The following is a 20,098-nucleotide window of genomic DNA, read 5'->3' as shown; positions in this document are numbered from 1 at the left end:
TTTGTCCGGCAATCTCCTCCTACATTTATCAACGGATTTCTTTGAAACTTAGTTGGCTGAATAATCATGATATGTTGTTGTGTTTTCTTGAAAAGAATTTTGATTTGAATATTTTTCCAAAAGTAATTGCCCTTTGTTTATTTCAGTATTTGATTATTGTCTGGTAATCTCTTCCTACATTTTTTGACAGATTTCTTTGAAACTTAGTAGGCTAAATAATCATGATATGTTATTGTGTTTCCTTGAAAAGAATTTTGATTCGACGATTTTTGCAAAAGTTATTGCCCTTTGTTCATTTCAGTATTTGATGTTTTTATCCGGAGATTTTCTCCTACATTTTTATAGCATGTCAGCTAACCACTCTTTGAATGATGCAGATCTTATTTCATGTAACAATGTATATAACACTATATGGCATTCAACGGGTGTATATTGTTCCGCCCCGCGGTACTCTTGTTTCAGTATTGTAGCATTGTCCAGTTACATAGGTATCACTCGTTACTCGATTTTACTTTTCACCTAAAAGGCAATTGGAGGCAGATAGGCAAATAAAGGACTTAATATTACCATGGTTTCAAAAAAAGCCAACTTCATTATAAGTAGTCTTTTTCCTGATATTTCATTAATGCGAATTACAAAAATCACATTTTTTTGTGATAACTTCGTAAAATGAAATGAAATAAAAGGTGATTATTTCTGTCTTTGTTTGTCTTTGAAAGGATTTTAACTACAATTGATAAAAATCATAAAACCAAAATTGAAACCATTTTCCCATATGACAAATATTAAACTGATTAATTGTTATGGCCATTACAATGCATTTAGTGTGAGTGTCAAGTGAATGGTTCTGTCAGATGACAGTGTTGTTGTTTGTTGAGTTTAAAATAAAGCTTGTTAATTTATACAATTGTTTTCATAATAACTATGTTTATACAACTTAGCACGAACAGGTTACAGGAGTCGTCGGCTGATCTGGGAGACCGGACACATTTGTCCTTTTATATTCTGTTTAAAATGAAACATGTGCATTGTTATTTATACTAAGGAGTTTTAACCCATTGCATGAAATAAATAAAAACATATGAAACCCATTTCATTATCTTCCAGTAAGGTTCAGAAGATGTACGTCTGACTCAGTGGTTGTGGACTTACGGAATGTATTGTTGCTATTTTTACTTAAGCTTGTTGCAGGGGTATACCGGTGATACAGAAATGATTGATGTATCATGTTATGTCATGCGCTGATTGCTACCTATATGTTTGTGTTCTTCTAGCATGGGCAACTGAGGATGACGTGAACTTATCGTTGTATTCTTGTGTTTGAATCAGTTCCCCAAATACCTAGCCATGACCAAAAAGTTTTATATACTTGAAGTCAAAAAATTTGGCAATTACATTTCGTGATGAAAGGTTTTTTGATTAAATAAACTAAAACCAATGTGGTTGTTACATTTTCTTGCAACTTTTTAAAATGGATGATTCTGTTAAAAAATTAACTCAAACTGTGAAAAATGATCATCACTCACTCAATGTTTTGTATAATTACCTTTCTTAAGCCATAGGTCAGAAGATTTTAAACAACTAAATTTAACACTTTGTTTTATATAATTCCCTTTCTTTAGAAACAAAGCGTAAGTCGGATGATTTTAAACACTGAATTTAACACTTATGTTTTATATGATTCTCTTTCTTTATAAACAAAGCGCAAGTCAGATGATTTAAAACACTAAATTTAACACTTTATTTTATATCAATTGCTTTTCTTAAGAAACAAAGTGTAATCTAGATGATTTTAAAATTGTCAAAAAAGAATATTATTGACAGTAAGTTTTTTTAGTCAAATAGTATCCACAGTTATAATTCTGCTTATCTGGTACATGAAATGTTAGTAAAATATCTCAGATTCTGATTCGTATTGGGTTGTTCCATATAATATTAAACTAATTGATTTGTCATATGAAATGATCATAATCGGAACACCCACTTTTTGCCATTTTAAAAGGAGTACATTGTATGTAACTAAAGGGCAAACACCCACTTCCACAATTATCACCTTCTCTTCATTCGAAAGGGGAAATTGAGCTTTTCAGGCCCATGGATTCTAGAAAATTACATACCTATTATCAGATGACTAAACCTGCTTTGAAGACCTAAAATCCTGCAGAAGTAATCTCTTATACTTTTCAACAATCGATAAGACTAACATTTTCAGGGTAAAGTTTTTGTTTATCGATGGTACAAAGAAACTGTTTATGTTATCCTAACAATAAGTATATCAAATAAGTAGATTGTTTCTTTAATATTCTTTTTAAAGTTTCATCCAGATTGAAAGTTTTAAAATGAATTTTTGTGTGAAAATTGTGCCAAATATGTTCACAAACACTAATAGAAATACTCACCTTACTGTAACCGTACTGTAATACTGTATATGTGTACATATTTCTGCAATTTACCAAATTACCTCATTTTTTAACACAATTACATATATATGCTATAACATATTATATAAACATTGTAAAGAATTGATGAAGTATGGTGATTGTTTTTGCATGTGTAACTCTGTACATGGATCGATAAATGTAAACTTACATTTTAAACACAATGTATAAATGATATGGTCGTACATTTTCTTTACAGCATCTAGAAACAGGTGATGCACACATTTTCAGCTGTGCTTGGTCAATAGGTATATAAATCTGAAACATAACAATTTATCTTTACAATCATTTTAAGATTTTCGGTTTGAAACATTGTTATCCATTGTCTTAAATATATGATATCAGAGCTCATTGTTCGTAGAAAGGTTCATATAGCACAACCACAAATTGTTTATGTGTGAGGTGAGGGAAAACTCATTGTTCCATTGGTAAGGTTACTATACTACTTAGATTTATTATGGTTGAATTTATAAAGAAATTGGCATGCTGTTCAAATTGGTTTAGAATCCTTCATTTTTAAATGATACAACAAAATACTAAAATTCTGAAAAAATGATATTGAAAATAACACACTGCAATTATTGTAGATTTACAGTATCGTAAATTAAGTTTATTTGGATGTGTTGAGGTCTGGTATTTTTCAGAAATATGACCTGGTATTGACCATGTTAATTGGAAGGTAGGACCCATTCACAGGCTTCACAGTGCATTAGGGTTCAATGTTGGTGTTGTGATGAAAACAATATAAACTGTGGAAGCTTTAGTATTTTAATTTCAGTTAGCAATTGTATTTACTTGGTTCCAAAACGATTCCATAGCTACGGGACAAAGATAAATGGGGACTTGTTTTTGTATCACATTAAGTTTGTTACTTATAGAATAATTATTGTTAGTGGACGAATAACAGTGTGATAAGTATTGTTGGCCTCCTGTTCTATTTAGATATTTTGGTAGATTTGTAGATTTGTTTTGCTAAAGCCCCTCCCCCACTCTCTTTTTATCTTCAATAATTCCTCTAGATAAACCTTGTATATTCGTTTACTTAACATTACAATTGAATGTATTCACCAATTTGTGTTTTTACAACGAAGCGCTTCTGCTGTTTGTATACTGTTTTCGTATAGCATGATAAACACCAATTCCTTTGTGATTTTAAATGATGGAACAGTATTAAGAGGCAGGACTAATTAAATCAAGTAATTAGCAAAACTGGGAATTATATTTCTTTGACCCTGTTTTAACAACTTCTATGTAAACAGTTTAACCTTTTTAGAGTGCATCTATTAATTTTTAACATCCTCGTTAAATGATAGCAACATCCTTTCTGAACACAATACAGTTTTGAATAAAGTTGAATATAAAAGTGCTTATATACCCCAGACATTAAGTAAGCTTTAAATATAAGAACATGTTGGTCTTTATGATGTAATCATAATTTAGAATTTATCTAACTACATGTATATCTACATATGTAAATAAGACAGACATCGAATCAACCACAATATGTAGGCGAGAAAATACATGTATTTTAACAAGACAGACTCGTTTTAGTAACCATTATGTTTACAGGATCTAAAAAGACAGCCTCAGTATTGTCGCAAACATATTATTGTCTATCTGTATCTAAAAAAGACAGTCTCGATGTTGTAACAAACATACCTACACTGTATCATATCTTAACAAGACAAGTTCGATTTAATAAAATACCTATACCTTTATTTTAATAAAATTCCCCGATATTATGACATACATACCTACCTATATATGAAAAAACTAAATCTTGTAGCAAGCAAACGTCCCTATACTTAAAAATGCTAGATATTGTAACAAACACATCTATAATATCTTAACAAGACAACCTTTATTTAGTAAAATACCTACCTATATATGAAAACGCTAGATATTATAACGAACATACCTACATGTACCCAATGTGTTAAAAAGCTAGATATTATAACGAACATTCCTACATGTACCTGTATGTAAAAAAGCTAGATATTATAACAGTCATACGTATCTATGTATGAAAACGCTAGATATTATAACGAACATACCTACCATATCTTAACAGAACAACCTCGATTTAGTAGTAAAACATACCTACATACCTACCAACCGTATACTGTACTAACAGAACAACCTCGATTTAGTAGTAAAACATACCTACCTACCGTATTCTGTACTAACAGATCTAGAACAACATCGATTTAGTAGTAAAACATACCTACTTACCTACCTACCTACCTACATGTACCTACCTACCGTATACTGTACTAACAGAACAACCTCGATTTAGTAGCAAACATACCTAGACATTGTATCTATATCTGAAAAAAGCTAGATATTGTTGCAAACATCGTGTCATTTACAAGTTGATTATATTCTGACTGAGTAAACGACACGGAAACACTACAGTTTGAATCAAGTAATTTAGAATAAAATGGAATGGAATTCATAAATAAAATCCTTGTAAACGATGCTCCTGTGACTAAAAAGTCGCAATTTTCCAGATTAATTAAAGTTTTTTAACGGGTGCATCCATACTTTGTATTGTCTTGAGATATATAGATTTTGAACAATTGTGTACTGTAACAGGTCAAAGTTCACTTCAGTTTTTGACAAAAACAGTGAAGAAATATTAAATTTGAAAGACACCTCTTGAATGCTCACCTTCTATTTCTTACAGTGTCTCCCGCCGTCACTGTGGTATGTAATAATGTGAAACTGCTCACCATTTTATTTATCATAAATGTACATATATATACAAATGTATCAGTGTCGGCTTGGAATTGATGGAAAGTCTGAATTAAAACGATAAAGTAAAAAAAAGTTTGTGATATTTATTGCTTAGATGCATCGTGCAATTTTTGTAATTTTCCCCAATAATAAATATTTTGTGATTCGATAAAAAAAATTGTTAGTTTGATTTTTTATATACCAATGTGCTATGGAGGGTGATCAAAATATACAACGACAAGAATAATAACGTATTTCACAAGAAGATTAAAAGCCACACTTTATTACTACAATCAGTTGCAAGAGAATTTTGTTATAAATACTTTAAATATGTCAAAGTCTTAATTTTCTCAGTCAAATTCTCAACTATTTAGCGGCTACAGGTGTTGAATTTAGTAGAAACATGAATTGTTGTATGCCACATTCTAAACTAGATACGTATATCGTGCTATTCCAATTTCAAAGTTGGTTTTATTGACCTCTTGCATTTTTTTTAACCCCAAAAAATCGGGGAGGGGGTCATTGCAAAAAAACATCGTATAAAGCTCAAACTTTATGAATGCTTGTTGGCATAAGGAAAACCCCTTCTAATTTTGGATGTGGTTCTTCAAATGTCAGTACCGCTGATACTAAAATATAAATTTCCCCATCGGGGTTCCTCAAGGGTCGGTGTTAGGACCACGGAAATATTGTATGTACTACAAACCGATTGGAGAGATTTGTCGTCGCCATAGCCTCCGCTATCATTGCTATGCTGATGATATACAAATTTACATGGTCATAAAACCACAGGACAGTTGGAATACAGTCTCAGAAAGTCTGGAAGCTTGTCTGACAGATATCAGTATCTGGATGAACGCCAACATGCTTAAACTTAATCAGGAAAAGACGGAACTAATCGATTTTCCCCCAAAGTGTCAGCAAACAATGGCTCTCCAGCTCAAGGTTGGTGCCAGAACTATTGAGACTGTTCCAGCTGTTAAAAACCTAGGGGTATACTTTGACAGTTCTCTGAACATGGAGAAACAAGTGAACGCTATTGCCAAATCCTGTTACTACCAGATCAGGAACATCGGCTGTATTCGGCAGTTTCTAACTGCAGATGCATGCAAGATTTTGGTGCATTCACTTGTTACCTCTCGGTTGGATTATGGTAACGCCCTGCTCTGTGGTATATCTGACAAACTAACTAGTCGTCTGCAGAGGGTCCAGAACACTGCAGCACGGCTAGTTACTCGTACTCGAAAGAGAGAGCACATCACACCTGCGCTTTATTCGTTGCACTGGTTACCTGTACGATACAGGTCGCAGTACAAAATTCTGGTATACACATACAAGGCACTGAATGGAACAGCTCCTCAGTACCTACAGGAACTTGTTACCCTGTATCAGCCGTCAAGATCACTGCGGTCGGAGTCAGAATCTTTGTTGTGTGTCCCAAAATCTCGTACTGTGACCTACGGAAACAGATGCTTTGGGAGGGTTTCGGCTACGTTGTGGAATAGCTTACCATCTGCTATTAGGAAGTCAAATATCCTGGCCAAGTTCAAGAGGGACATAAAAACTCACCTCTTCACGTCTGCATTTTAGAATCTTTGCAAAGACGTCATGTAAATACCACCCTTTTATTTGTTCAATTATGTGCACATTGCTTGTTAATGTATGAAAGTGATTGCAAGCCTTTGTTGTTTGTTTTCACAATTAAAACCATTACTATTATCCATATGTTGTAAAGCGCCTTAGAGTAATTTTACAAATTATATAGGGCGCTATATAAATGTTGTATATTATTATCATTATTTATTATTATCCTACCTTCAGAACTAATAACTACAAAAAAGACTTTTCGTTTCAACAAATTTTATTGTGTCAACAAAAGGATTAGACAACAGGCAGTGCCTATATAAGTCTTCTCCTGGACCGGTACAACATATATACATTTACACAGAATAATAAGGTATCTTTCCAAAACTATCGATAATTAATTACTTATTGAGATTATTGCAATAGATTGACACTTATATGGAAAATATGTATATGTATTTGAATTAATAATATTGCTGAATGTTGAACTACACACACTTATACCAAGGCTCACTCTTCTACCAGTGGCGTAGATATTTAGGTCACTTTCGCATCATTCTCATCAATGTCTGACATATTAATTGATTAATAATTGTTCAACTCCGAGCACCCTTTTGAAAGAGGGTCTCTGATTGGTCAAAATTTAATGAGTATTTATAAATATAAAGGTCACCTGAACGTGACCCTGACCGCGGCACACTCAGATGTTCAGACGTAGTACGAAGTTAACGAAGCCATGTAACATATGATTTTAATCAGATTGATTGGTCCATAACCTAATTAAATTTTGAGGAAATGACTTACAACAATGATAAATAAAATGGCAAACATGTCGTAAGCACAACTTCTACCTACATAAATCTATATATTGCTTATGGGATTTTGGTTGATTTTATGTTAATTGTTGGCCAATTTACGGTCACTTCCAATCAACTATACAACAACTGGTTTTGGCATACTTATTAATTACTGATAATATACTATTATATTTCTCCTACTCTGAAATGTTATCAACTCTCTGCTTTTCGGAGGTGACTTTGTTGGAACCATTTTTAGGATAATGTGACCAGTTGGGCGTCATGCTATTGTATCTAGATTAATTATGTCATTACAGTCAGATGACACTTCAAAGTCACCAATGAGTGGCTAAACAATCTGTAGAAAACCAGCGTAATATGACCTCAGCTGATCCCTTAAAAACTAACGTCCTTTTAACTGATAGGAGTGTATTGACAGACGAGGCAAGTACTTGTGCCTGTGACCAGGGCCCGTATTCATGAAATTTGTCTTATTTGTCAATGGTTTGAAAAAGATTTGAAGATACTTAAAGCCAAATACTGTTATCAATATTTGAATTTTGACTTTTTGGATCTAGTGAGTAGCAAGAAAGCTGGTTTGAGCAGAGAATAATACTTGCGCATGAATATGGTTTCATGAATATATTAGCTCATTGACCTTTGACCTGATTGTCATATCTAGACAATATTTACTTAACACCAACTATTTGCTGTGGCGAAGTGTATCGTTGATTTGTACAGAAGCTCTGTGTTATCCTAACGTGCACACAGCTTAACAGTATAAAAATTAAGACTTCAACCGAACCACTCGGTAGTGAAGCGGACGTAAAACCTATCAATCAATCAAGCTCGATGGATCTACCGACCAATACCACGAAGGCTCGACAAAGGATTATATCATATATAAGAAAGACACCACTGGAATATTCTCTCGGTCTAAGTAAGCTGGCTGATGGTTGTGATGTTTATATCAAGCTAGGTAAGTATAGGTCATCACTTTTTATCACCGTCTCCCTCTGACCTACATATCTAGTAACAAGTTAGCTGGCTCGCCAGCGTTTTCGATGTTTTTGGAGAGCTTCTGGTCAAAATTCGGCATTTACAGCAACAAGAAGATATTCAAAACGAAACTGCTGACTAATTATGACATTTGCTTGTACAATGCCAAACGATCATATAAATGTTCATGTAAATACCCTAAGGAACGAAGTTGGGGTGTGTTTGTGTGTGTGTGTGTGTAGGGGGGTGGGGGTCTGTCTCGATGTCTGTTGTCTGCAAAATCCTAAACTTGGACACCGATTTCAATGACACTTTATAGATATCAACAAGCAGATATCATAATAATCACCCCCCTCTGCAACCAAGAAGTAGTATTTCATTCCAATCCTTTTTCACGGAATTATGGCCCTTTATTGGAAAATACTTCTCCGGCCAACCACTCCGAAAATACTAGGCCAATTTAAACGATAATTTTAAGATATGGTAACTACTCCTAACGTTGTGCATCCAGGTAATATGTTTTTATTCCGATCCTTTTCATAGAGTAATGGCCCTTTGTTGCAAAATCCTTGTCTGGATTTTTTTTCTCTCTAAATAACTAGGCCGATCTCAGCGAAACCACTTAACAGATATGATAACTACTCCCTGTCATCATGTTGTGTACTGAATGATACCTCTTTCCCCATGTTTTCAATTTCGAGATATGACGGCTTGTAGGGGATATCTTATGGTTTGTCTTCTTCCACACAATGCTTCCTACACTTGTGGACAAATTGGTGAAGTTTCTTTTATTTAAAATTATGTGTTGCAGTCCAATATTATCTAAACACTTGTCTAGCAACCTTTATCTGAAGAGAAAAAATGGCGTATGTTTGAAAGCTGCTCCGTAAATAAAGAAAGCATTACTGGTGGGGGACTATGGATTTCTTTGCTAGGTGTAGGTCTGACGTGATGTCTTTTATCAAGATACTGGAAAGGGTTGGACAGATACAGCTCCCCTGTGGGTACCATCCCCATCCCCAGTTTCACGAACATTGCTTAATGATGGAAGTTAACCTTAAGTTACAGTTCTAGTTTTCCTTTAATCACAGGGAACCTCACATTTTAATCAAATAGTTACAACATCACTTCAGTGGAAGGTTTTAAGGTTGTTGTAGGACAACGTGACCACCCGCTGACAGATTTACATAACGACTGTATTGCTAGATACATGTACCATTCTCATTGATGATACACTTGTTTTTCGTTCTTTGTCTGACGTGATATCATTTTCAAGATATTGGAAAGGCTTGGACAGAAACAGCTCCCCTGTTGGTTACCTTTCTCCACCCCCAGTTTCTCGAAATTTCCTTAATGATAGGAATTCCTTAACTTGAAACTTCCCAACATAAAGCATTACTGAATTTGAGGAAAATTACATTAACATTGTTTCAATGATAATGCAATTTACTTATAGAAAGTGAGCAGATAACAGGATCATTCAAAGCGAGGGGAGCTTTTAATAAAATATTGATGATCGCAGAAAGGAGTCCCGAGTCCAAACAGAAGGGAGTAATAACCGCGTCGTCTGGTAATCATGGTCTAGGTTGTGTAAGTATAACGTCATATCCGGTACAGTCAGGCAATATATCGCTTTTTTGATTTTCTTTTAAGTTCATTTGAGTTAAAATAAAATTAATCTATTTATCGAATAAACAAGAATGCAGAAGTATCAACACAATTGTAACTCTAGCACGATAAAACTAGGCAAAACATGAACATAGAAAACATTTACATGGAAAGTATTCAACAAATAAAAGGAGAATGCGACCAGGTGTTTCTGAGGGGTGAGCGCCTTCTGCTTCAATAACGACACCTTCAATGTAAATTTAGGACAAACCTGAACAATGACACGCTCTAAAAATGAAAACTGGAGTAACGGCAACAAAACAAAAAGACATAGTAAAAACATTGACCTTTATATCACAGCTAATATTTCCCGATGAGATCACGGTGGCGACTATTAACCTTTCCAAAAGTCTTCATCAACCCTCTTTTCTCCGAAACCCTGTATTGTATGTTAGTCAGTTATCAGTCGTCATCTATCACGGAAATCAGGATATTCTGAGAAGGCTCCGAATCAAATTTCACATGTAAACATCGTACGTTAAGGATGTATGGATCTTACTATCAAGAAAGGGAAATCTAAATGTTCAAGATTGGAAAATCGAAATTCTCACGCTGACATACAGTTTAGAAATGAAACTGAAGCGTGTTTTTGTGATCGTTCTGATAAGCTCTTCATTTTCATATGAATATGAAACTAAGTTGACGAGAAGAGGACCATGGTTTGTTACCATAGGAATACCTGCAGTCTGTTTGAAAAAATCTTGTCACCTTACTAGAAAACGATATTGTAAAACCAAGAACACCGTCATTCTCAGGAGTTTCACTTCACTACATTATATCTTGTTGTTTTTTTGTGATTCTTTTTCACATCAAAATGCTCAAAAATGGTTCTCTAAACAGGATTACGGCTATACTGTTATATTGTATACTTGAATGAAAATTTTGAAGAACTCAAAAGATCATTTGATCAATCTTAAGCATTCCCTCCTTTTAAAATATTTGACTTTATTTTACATTCTCTGACGGAGCGCCACCATTGTCTTATTATGAGAATTTTGTTTTTTTATAAAGGTGGACGGCAATAAAATATATAGACGGCACTAAGAATTGTTTTAAGAAGTTTAGATAATAGTTTAGCAGAGCAACTTGAAGAGCCGGCAATAACACGTTGTTCATACATATTTCTATGTTTCGTAATCCTATGCAAACGATGAAAGTTCGTATTCCTATCATTAATCGGTGTTTTTTTGTAAATATTTGAAGAACAGATAATTGAGCATGGTTTAGATATCGGGGTTAAGAATACAGACGTTTTGTCTTCGTATTAGATATCAACCTGTTTGGTAATATTACGGAATAACTTCGTCATATTCTACAGTTGGCAGCATGCAAAAGGGCTGGAATACCACTTAAAGTTTACTGCCAGGAACACGTGGACACTGGCAAGAAGAAGTGGATGGAGGACCAAGGGGCAACCGTTGTTCAGATAGGCGAGGATTGTGTAGAGGCTGAAGAGGAAGCGCGGAGAGTTGCAAATGTAAACTAATTTTTATTACGTTAAATGTTTATTTTTCTTTGTTTTACTTTAAAGGATTTCATTCGTGAGAAAGTGAAATGACTTGTATAGTATATTATCACATCACAGACACAAAAAATGATAGCAATATTTAAGAAATGTTTGCTTTGTTTTATTACGCAGGACACTGGCGTAGAGTATATTTCTCCCTACAACGATTACGATATTATTGCAGGACAGGGAACAATAAGGTATGGTATTAATTATGCGGATGTTAAATTGTTACTTTGGATAATACATTTTTCCATTCTAATAACAATGATAATGTGATAGTAGGATAGGCCAAACAGCGCAATCGCGAGCTGATGATTATATAATTCATCTATGTTTAGAGAGGCTAAGCATAAAATAAATGATTTTTAAATCTTATCAATATAATAAAGCAACTGAATGTTTCTGTCAATAAACTGAATTCAGACCATCAATCATCTGCACTCGGCGGCTCCGGACCTTAGCTTTACACCTTAAATGCGATAACACGTTTTTCAATAAACTTTTAGATCCATGGCTATAGTCTCTGAGCTCTAGCCCAGAGATTTAAACTAAAATGAAAGAAGATATGCTGACCAAAGGGTTAGACGTTTAAAGTAAAAATGACTTTTTAATTTGGTTTGAATTTTTGTTGGTCACCTGGTCCATTCGGGTAAACAATAAAAGTTGTTTACAGTAAAATGCAAATATTTGTTTACATTATTTGTATCTTCTTTTCTTGTGGATAATTATCTCGTTATTACGCGTTATTTATCTCGTTAAACTCGCTTTTCAAAATGACACTAATAGGCTTTCGTAAATATCAGATAATAGTTTTGTAAATGAATTTACCATCAGTATAACTTGTCTTCAAACAAATACATAAACTGTCTTTATATTATACACATTCTTATATAATTTAAAAATTAGACCTTCATTCAGCTTTTTTTTTTATTTGATTGCTGCTATTGGTCAAATAATTGTATAACAAATAAATCGAAGCTTCTGTTGAAAAGTAATTGGGTGAAGTGGTATTCGTGTACCTATTATTATAATACCCCTTAATGTGTGTGTTTATGAGAGGAATTTGCTAGCTTGTTTATCGTAAATATACAATATATGTTATGTTAACTAATGCACGCCTTTCATATTATTAAGTTGTTACAGAAAATCATGTATCGAGGTTAGATTACTCGTATATGTGTCTTTCATGGTGTGACATTACGTTCACGAAATTTGAAATATATCAGCAGCGTTCATGAATGCATTGTGTCTCATTTCTTTTCTTTGTTCAGCATTGAAATTTTAGAACAACTACCGGAAGTGGATGCTATCTTGGTGTCAGTTGGGGGAGGTGGATTGATAGGTGGAATAGCAAGATATGCTAAACAAGTGAAGCCTTCTATCAAGGTAGTGCAAGCCCGAAATTTGATGCACTCGGAAACTTTGAATAGTCAGAAGCCCTGAAAATGTCTAATGGCAGATACAAAAAGGTTTTGAAATATATCTTATTTCTAGATTAATTATTAGAACATAAGTACACGTTTGAACTGCATTTGATAGAACTGTGATAATTTCATTTGTTAAGTATTATCCTTGAATAAAAACAGTGCTTTCCAGTGTTTCAATGGCACGCAATTTATTTTTGAATTCATAATGATGAAGAAGTCAAGAGAGCATTGTGATTTCAACACTGAGTTATATGCTGGATTTATTAGTTTTCAGAATGAAGATTCTACTCTTACAAGCAGGGTTACAGGGTAAACATCATGCAAACTTGGTTGTTTACAAAAACGGGTTTATTAGTCCATATTTTGTATCTACTCTACTGTTGTATAACTGTGACACAGTTTTTACTCTACCCTTCTTTTTGTTTTGTTTTATTTATTTTTCTATCCATCCAGATAATTGGCTGCTCGCCGGAGAAATCTAAAGTGATGCACGAAAGTGTGAAAGCTAAGAAATTGATATACGAAGAATCGTTCGATACCTTGTCGGACGGAACGGCAGGTGCTATAGAGGAAAATGCTGTAAGATCAGTTTGATTTAAAGTAACATATTATTAACAACAATATTATACCCCTTTTCAAAATATTACACAACAGTTCAAGTCAATGATAAAAACTGATGTGATCATATGTAATTCTTAAGCTGTGTTTTAAATAATATTATTATAGAATCTAGCATATATATATGTTTGTATGTATTTGATGAATGAATTATAGCGCTGCACAACTGTCAAATACGTAAATAGCTTTAGAAGTTATCATTAGACATTTCACAATATATTCTTTTACGTTCTTGCTTTAACGGGTTTTTGCACTCATTTCGCTTGAAGGTAACACCGCCGTTCAAAGCTACGCCGTAACAAATGTCTTTCTGACGAGCTTCTTTATGTCTTAATTATGATACACTCAAGTAAAACAGCATACTTAGATAACAGAGTAATATCACATTTTAGAGAGTGGCAGAGCTGATGTTAAACACCCAAGATATCACTAATACAGGAGACAAAGACAAGGGTAGCAGTAATATTCGAAGAAGTAAACCTTAGCACTTTAACAATTTACCGAATCTAACATACGTTTTAATTAGGAAAAGACAACAATTATCGATATAAAAGTAACATTGCATTTATCCTTTTTATTTATTATGATCACCATCCATTGATGTATTACATTTTTACGTCGTTTACGGTTTGGTTTTACTGATTCATTTTAAATGTGAATGTGATAGCTGTGTATTGAAAATCGGCTCCATCAATTAGTTTACAGGATTCCGATGTTAAAATAGATCAATAAAGACAAATACACTTGATGTGCAGGTGACGTTCGAGCTGTGCAGGGATTACGTGGACGAGTGGATACTAGTCACAGAGGAACAAATAGGAAAGGCTATTGTCTTTATGGTGAAGAATCACCACAAGGTATAAATACAACACGGCAAAGTGTCAAGATAGTGACAAATAAGGCACAAAAATGATATGATATCGTCTGGCGACAAAATATATCACAAACAGCAACAAATTCAGGCACAGCAAGGTATTTTGATTATTCTGACATAGCAAAGTAGTAACAAAATCGTAAACAGCAAAAAAGTGACAAACTCTTACACAGCGACATAGTGACAAAATCTGCCATAGCAGCGTAGGGACAAACATTTACATGTAGTGAAAAAATCTGACAAATCAAAGTAGTGACAAAGTCTCGTACAGAAACGTAGTGACAAAACCTGACACAGCAAGGTAGTGGCAAGATCTTACATAGCAATGTAGTGACAAAACCTGACACAGCAATAGAGTGACAGAATTTTACACAGCAACGTAGTGGCAAAATCTTACACAGAAACGTAGTTACAAAACCTGACACAGCAACGTTGTGACACAATCTCACACTGCACTGTAGTGACAAAAATCTGACACAGCAACGTAGTCACAAAAATCTGACACAGCAACGTAGTGACAAAATCTCATACAGCAAGAAAGTTATGTATACCAACAAAAAGGTCATGGTCTAGTCTTTCATAGCAAGGAAAGGATATAAAGCTGACACAGCAAGGTGGGGATAAAATCTGACGCAACAAGGCTTATATAAAATTATAGTCTTTTCTAGATGTCTCCAGAACGGGACATGCCAAAATCCTTAAAACAGTAGTTGTGATTCCCTGCTTCAGGTTTAGCATTTAGGGAAATAGCAACAGGCAATTGTTTAACCCGTTGCCAGTATATTGTTACCGGGCAAAATAATCCGCTGGATGCCTTCGACACGGTAATTCAGTGAGGTAGTACTCAATAGTTGGCATCAGATCCGCGGTATTGCATATTATACGACAACATATCGCCTCCAGCACTCATACACACATGCACACATATTTAACACAGATGCAGACACGCCCTTAAATGTTTTTAAGAAAAACCAAAACCAAACTATATTTCGGATCTTGTCCTTGTCATGTGTCATTTACTCCTCATTATTACTGTTACAGGTGTTTTTTTATCCTGGAAACCCCATCAGATGGCATCTAATTAGAAAATATTAATATATCATGAACCATACAATGGTTTTATGTAAAATAATAAAATTTCTGCATTCAAGTAGAACGTATACAATTATGATTGTTATATCAATTTTGATACGTTTCTAAATATAGAAATTTGAATTTATGATCAGTTAAATATACTTCCGGTCGCTGATGATTGGCTATCGCAATTCATATTTCAGATTGTTGAGGGGGCCGCTGGCGTAGCACTGGGAGCTTATATGTTCAACCCAGAAAGATTTAAAGGTCTAAAGGTGGTGATATTATCTTGTGGGGCAAATATCAGCACAGCGACACTACAGAACCTGCTAAAAGAATATGCATAGTCATTTCTCTTTTGTGTAATAAGTGGTTCTCCTTCTTACTTCAATGCTGTCTCTATTTTGAGTTGAACGTTCGAAATATTGTTTACTGATACTTGACATTACAGAACGAATTTTGGCAAAGAAATATTTTGCTTCTACGCTTAATTAAAGACATTGTATACAACATAATTTCAATTTTTTTTAAAAACAATAATCAATTCTTATCTTCATAATCTAATCAATTTCTTTGTCTTTGTCAGACACGGCATTATTTTTTCTTACATTTCAAAATGCATGGCTTGTAACTTATAAGTATACTTATCAATAACAGGATGTACAGAGGCTCGCTCACTTAAAAAGAATATTTTACCAGAACACCTAAATTGCAAAACCCGTCTATGGTATTGAATGTGCTCTCTGTGTTTTGATATATGATGTGTTTTGTTTTTGCTTTTGCATCAATAAAATTGATGTTTTTAAAGATGCGCTTTTACTTCATATTTCTAGTAATTGTAATTGGTAAAGAAAAGGACAATTGTGCAACGAATTTTTAGTCAATGTTCCGCAGTGAACCTTGCGAAAATCATTGCATTTTACAATGTTTTAACTTTCCCGATCATTTCATTATGTCTTTGACTGTCAATATTTTAGAGAAAAGTGATCAAAATACCGATCGTCCTGCTCTTAGTACCCCGTACCGTAGAAACACAAAGGAACATTTCATGAGACATATGGGTGCAATAGCGGTAGGAAGTTTGTCAATCCAGAATTCAGTCTTACAAATATCACCATAGGGTATTTAATCATAGCCATCGACATTACACTAGTTCCACAGAATAGTTAGTTGAAAGTCTTAACATGGACTCGAGATGAACCACAATATGTCACAAAAGGAACTTCATTTGCTTCTGTATAATGAACTTAATAAGAGGATTCAACTAAACCTCTTATTGGTGGCCATATGGAAACTAGCTTAGAGTCTTCGTAAAAATCATTGATGCTGTAGAATGTATTCAATTCTTCGAATCTATTTGTATGGATAGTCACGACGCTTCGGTTACTCAACTTTTTATAAAAACTGGCGAATGTTTCAGATGCAAAAAATAACCATTTCGATTTCGAGTTCGAATAAAACGTTTTATTAATAAATCGATATCTTTGTCTTTTTTTTTTTTTTTTTAACAAAGCCATTTTACAAATCCTCACGTAGTTTTGATTTATTTTCTGTTTGAAAATACCCTCTGTGTTCTATCTGAAGAAGAGGAAAATGTGATCAAATGTTTATAGTAAACTGTTAAAAATGAGGACTATGTAGTTTTTATTAAATTTAAGATTGTAAACAGCTTTGCAAGTTCCAATATATGTTATTACATTTTGTAGTTTAGGTAAACATTTGTTTATAATTACGGCATTTTTTAATGAAATTTGTTGCATGTTCTCTCCATCAAATTCAGAAACAGACAACACACTAACTTCAAAGTTTAGTGCTGTCTCCCGATTGGAGACTTTTTCTACGTGTTTTTAAAATTCTGGAAGCAGTATAAATATGCCCTTTTGGGTCTGAGAGGATATTCCCTCCCTAAGGCCTAACTCTTCGTAGAGGACTATTATGGACTAGCAGTATTTATATCCCCCCGCAACGAAGTTAGGTGGGTATACTGGAATCAGCTTGTCTATCTGTCTGAATGTCCGTAGAAAAAGTTTGTAAGCACAACTTCTTCTAAAGTTTCCAGAAATGATACCACCCGAAGTTGTGCATCCAGGTATTATTGGTTTATTCTGACCCTTATTTACGGAGTAATTTCCCTTTGTTGAAAAAGGCTTTCCCGCACAACCTCTCCGAACTTCTGGACCAATTTCAATGAAAGTTTTCACATATGATAACTACCACCTGCTGTTGTGCATCCAGGTTTTATTTGTTCAATCTGTCCCATATTTTGGACTAATGACCCTTTGTTGAAAAATACTTGTCCTGACAACTCCCCCAAGACTATGCGGCCAATTACAACGAAAGTTTTTAGATATGATAACTACCCCCTTATGATCTGCATCCAAGTATTGTTTTTCCAACCCTTTTTATGGAGTTATGGCCCTTTCTTGAAAAATTATTGTCCTGACAACTTTTCCTAATCACTGGGCCAATTTCAATTTCAAGTGCTAAATTCATCTCCTCTTCTATCTTGTCCGCTACTGATAAATTATCTATATCTCTACGTCGTGCTTTTGACTATTGGCATTTGTTGTTATCTGGAGATATAGAACTGAATCCTGGTCCCATGTCTTCTAGCTCGTCGTCCTCATCTATATTTTCGAATATTAGTGGCCAGCTCGGTGCAGTCAGTAATTTTTCATTTGTCCATCTTAATGTTCAAAGTCTCAAATAAAAACTCGATATTCTTTACACCGAGTTAAGTAATATACCAATTTTATCCTTTACTGAGACATGGTTAAATTTAAATGATATCTCATCTGAGCTTAACCTGCCTGGATATTCTGACCCATTATACTACTGTAGACCTGATCGAATGGGCGGTGGTATATCGGTTTATGTAAAATATAATATTCCTGCAAAGAGAAGATCAGATATATAGAGATAGCTGCCATTGAATGTGTCTGGTTAGAAGTTGTACTTGGTTCAGAGAAAATATTATATGGTACTTTTTATCGGCCTCCAAACTCTCCTGTCATCATATGGTCCCATATCTAGCATTCTATAGAAAAAGCATATAATACAGGCATTTCTCATATTGTGATAACCGGCGACTTTAATGCAAATGCCCTAGTAGACCACCATTCGTCCCACTTACGCGATATACTGGTTTCCTTTAATCTAACTCAGCTTGTTGAATCACCAACTTTTTATTCAGAAGCCTCTTAGTCATTGTTAGATATAGTCTGTACTAATAGTAATAACCTTATTAATAAATGTTATGTTGGAGAAAGCTTCCTTGACCAACCGGTTAGATATCATTGTCCAATTTACTGTTCTTTTAATATTTCAAAGCCAGTGCAGCAGGTGTTTAAGCGAAACGTTTGGCTTTTTGACCTAGGAAATTACGATTTATTTAGGGTAAAACTAAGCTCACTTAACTGGAATTTATTGAGTGATTTTGATGATATTAATGATGATGTCAAAAATTTCTTAGATATTTTACTTACTATTGCTAAATCTTGTATTCCGAATAAAAAAATAACCACCAGATATAATGACCCCCCTTGGCTATCAAACGAAATAAGGAGATTAATTCGTTAACGTAAGCGCGCTCATAAAAAAGCCAAGCGTACCCTCACTGAAGATCACTGGGCAAAGTTTCGTCGACTTCGTAACAAATGCGTTAACACAATCAAGCACGCCAAATTAACATATTTTTCAAATGTATGTACCGAACTTCGCAAACCCTCTAACATTAGTGCCAAACAATGGTGGAAAACTGTAAAGCAACTATTACCTAACTCTGGTAAATTTTGTATACCACCATTGCTTCATAATAATAGCGCTGTCTCAGATGACTTTGAGAAAGCTTGCTTATTTAATTACTTCTTTTGTGCCCAGTCTACAGTTGATGACTTCAATGTAAATCTCCCTAATATTATCGACGAACGTAATAATTCCTTATCTGATATTAACATGACAGCTAATGATATCAGAGATGCTATTCTTACCACTGACTGTTCTAAAGCCATTGGTCCTGACCTGGTAAATCCTCGTTTTCTTAAAGAATCAGTAAATATCATATTTGTCCCCTTAAGAAATCTCTTTAACAGGTCAATTAGATCTGGGGTATTCCCATCTGTATGAAAGTTTGTTAACGTCACCCCTGTGCATAAAAAGGATAACAAGTCTATATTAACGAATTACAAACCTATATCTGCTATCGATTGTTTGTAAGTTAATGGAAAAATGTGTCTTCAAATATGTCTACAATATTTTGCACACTCACTTCCTCCTATCCCCCCATCAATCTGGTTTTAGGCACGGTGACTCACCAACAAATTAACTTCTTGCGATCATCCATGATATATATTTAGCCTTAGACAATGGTAGGA

The 20,098-nt window shown here is 34.2% G+C and overlaps 1 protein-coding gene across 1 annotated transcript; it reads left to right on the top strand.

Annotated features, from left to right (window-relative positions):
• Positions 1-8,266: 8,266 nt before the first annotated feature.
• Positions 8,267-17,139, top strand: LOC110465591 (putative threonine dehydratase). Its single transcript, XM_021521526.1, has 8 exons — positions 8,267-8,534; positions 10,011-10,144; positions 11,541-11,699; positions 11,862-11,929; positions 13,004-13,118; positions 13,613-13,738; positions 14,533-14,634; positions 15,929-17,139. The coding sequence occupies exons 1-8, from the start codon at positions 8,408-8,410 to the stop codon at positions 16,070-16,072; spliced, it is 975 nt and encodes a 324-aa protein (XP_021377201.1). The 5' UTR covers positions 8,267-8,407; the 3' UTR covers positions 16,073-17,139.
• Positions 17,140-20,098: the final 2,959 nt, after the last annotated feature.

Source organism: Mizuhopecten yessoensis, unplaced genomic scaffold (assembly GCF_002113885.1).
Source record: "Mizuhopecten yessoensis strain PY_sf001 unplaced genomic scaffold, ASM211388v2 scaffold11091, whole genome shotgun sequence".
NCBI classification, from domain to species: domain Eukaryota; kingdom Metazoa; phylum Mollusca; class Bivalvia; order Pectinida; family Pectinidae; genus Mizuhopecten; species Mizuhopecten yessoensis.
This window is presented reverse-complemented; position numbering and strand designations above follow the sequence as displayed.

Excerpts from the sequence above, each read along its gene's own strand:
- LOC110465591 (XM_021521526.1), top strand. The coding sequence starts at position 8,408 with ATGGATCTACCGACCAATACCACGAAGGCTCGACAAAGGATTATATCA. Across the intron at positions 11,930-13,003 it reads GCAGGACAGGGAACAATAAG|CATTGAAATTTTAGAACAAC; the intron begins GTATGGTATTAA and ends TTCTTTGTTCAG. Across the intron at positions 13,739-14,532 it reads GTGCTATAGAGGAAAATGCT|GTGACGTTCGAGCTGTGCAG; the intron begins GTAAGATCAGTT and ends CTTGATGTGCAG.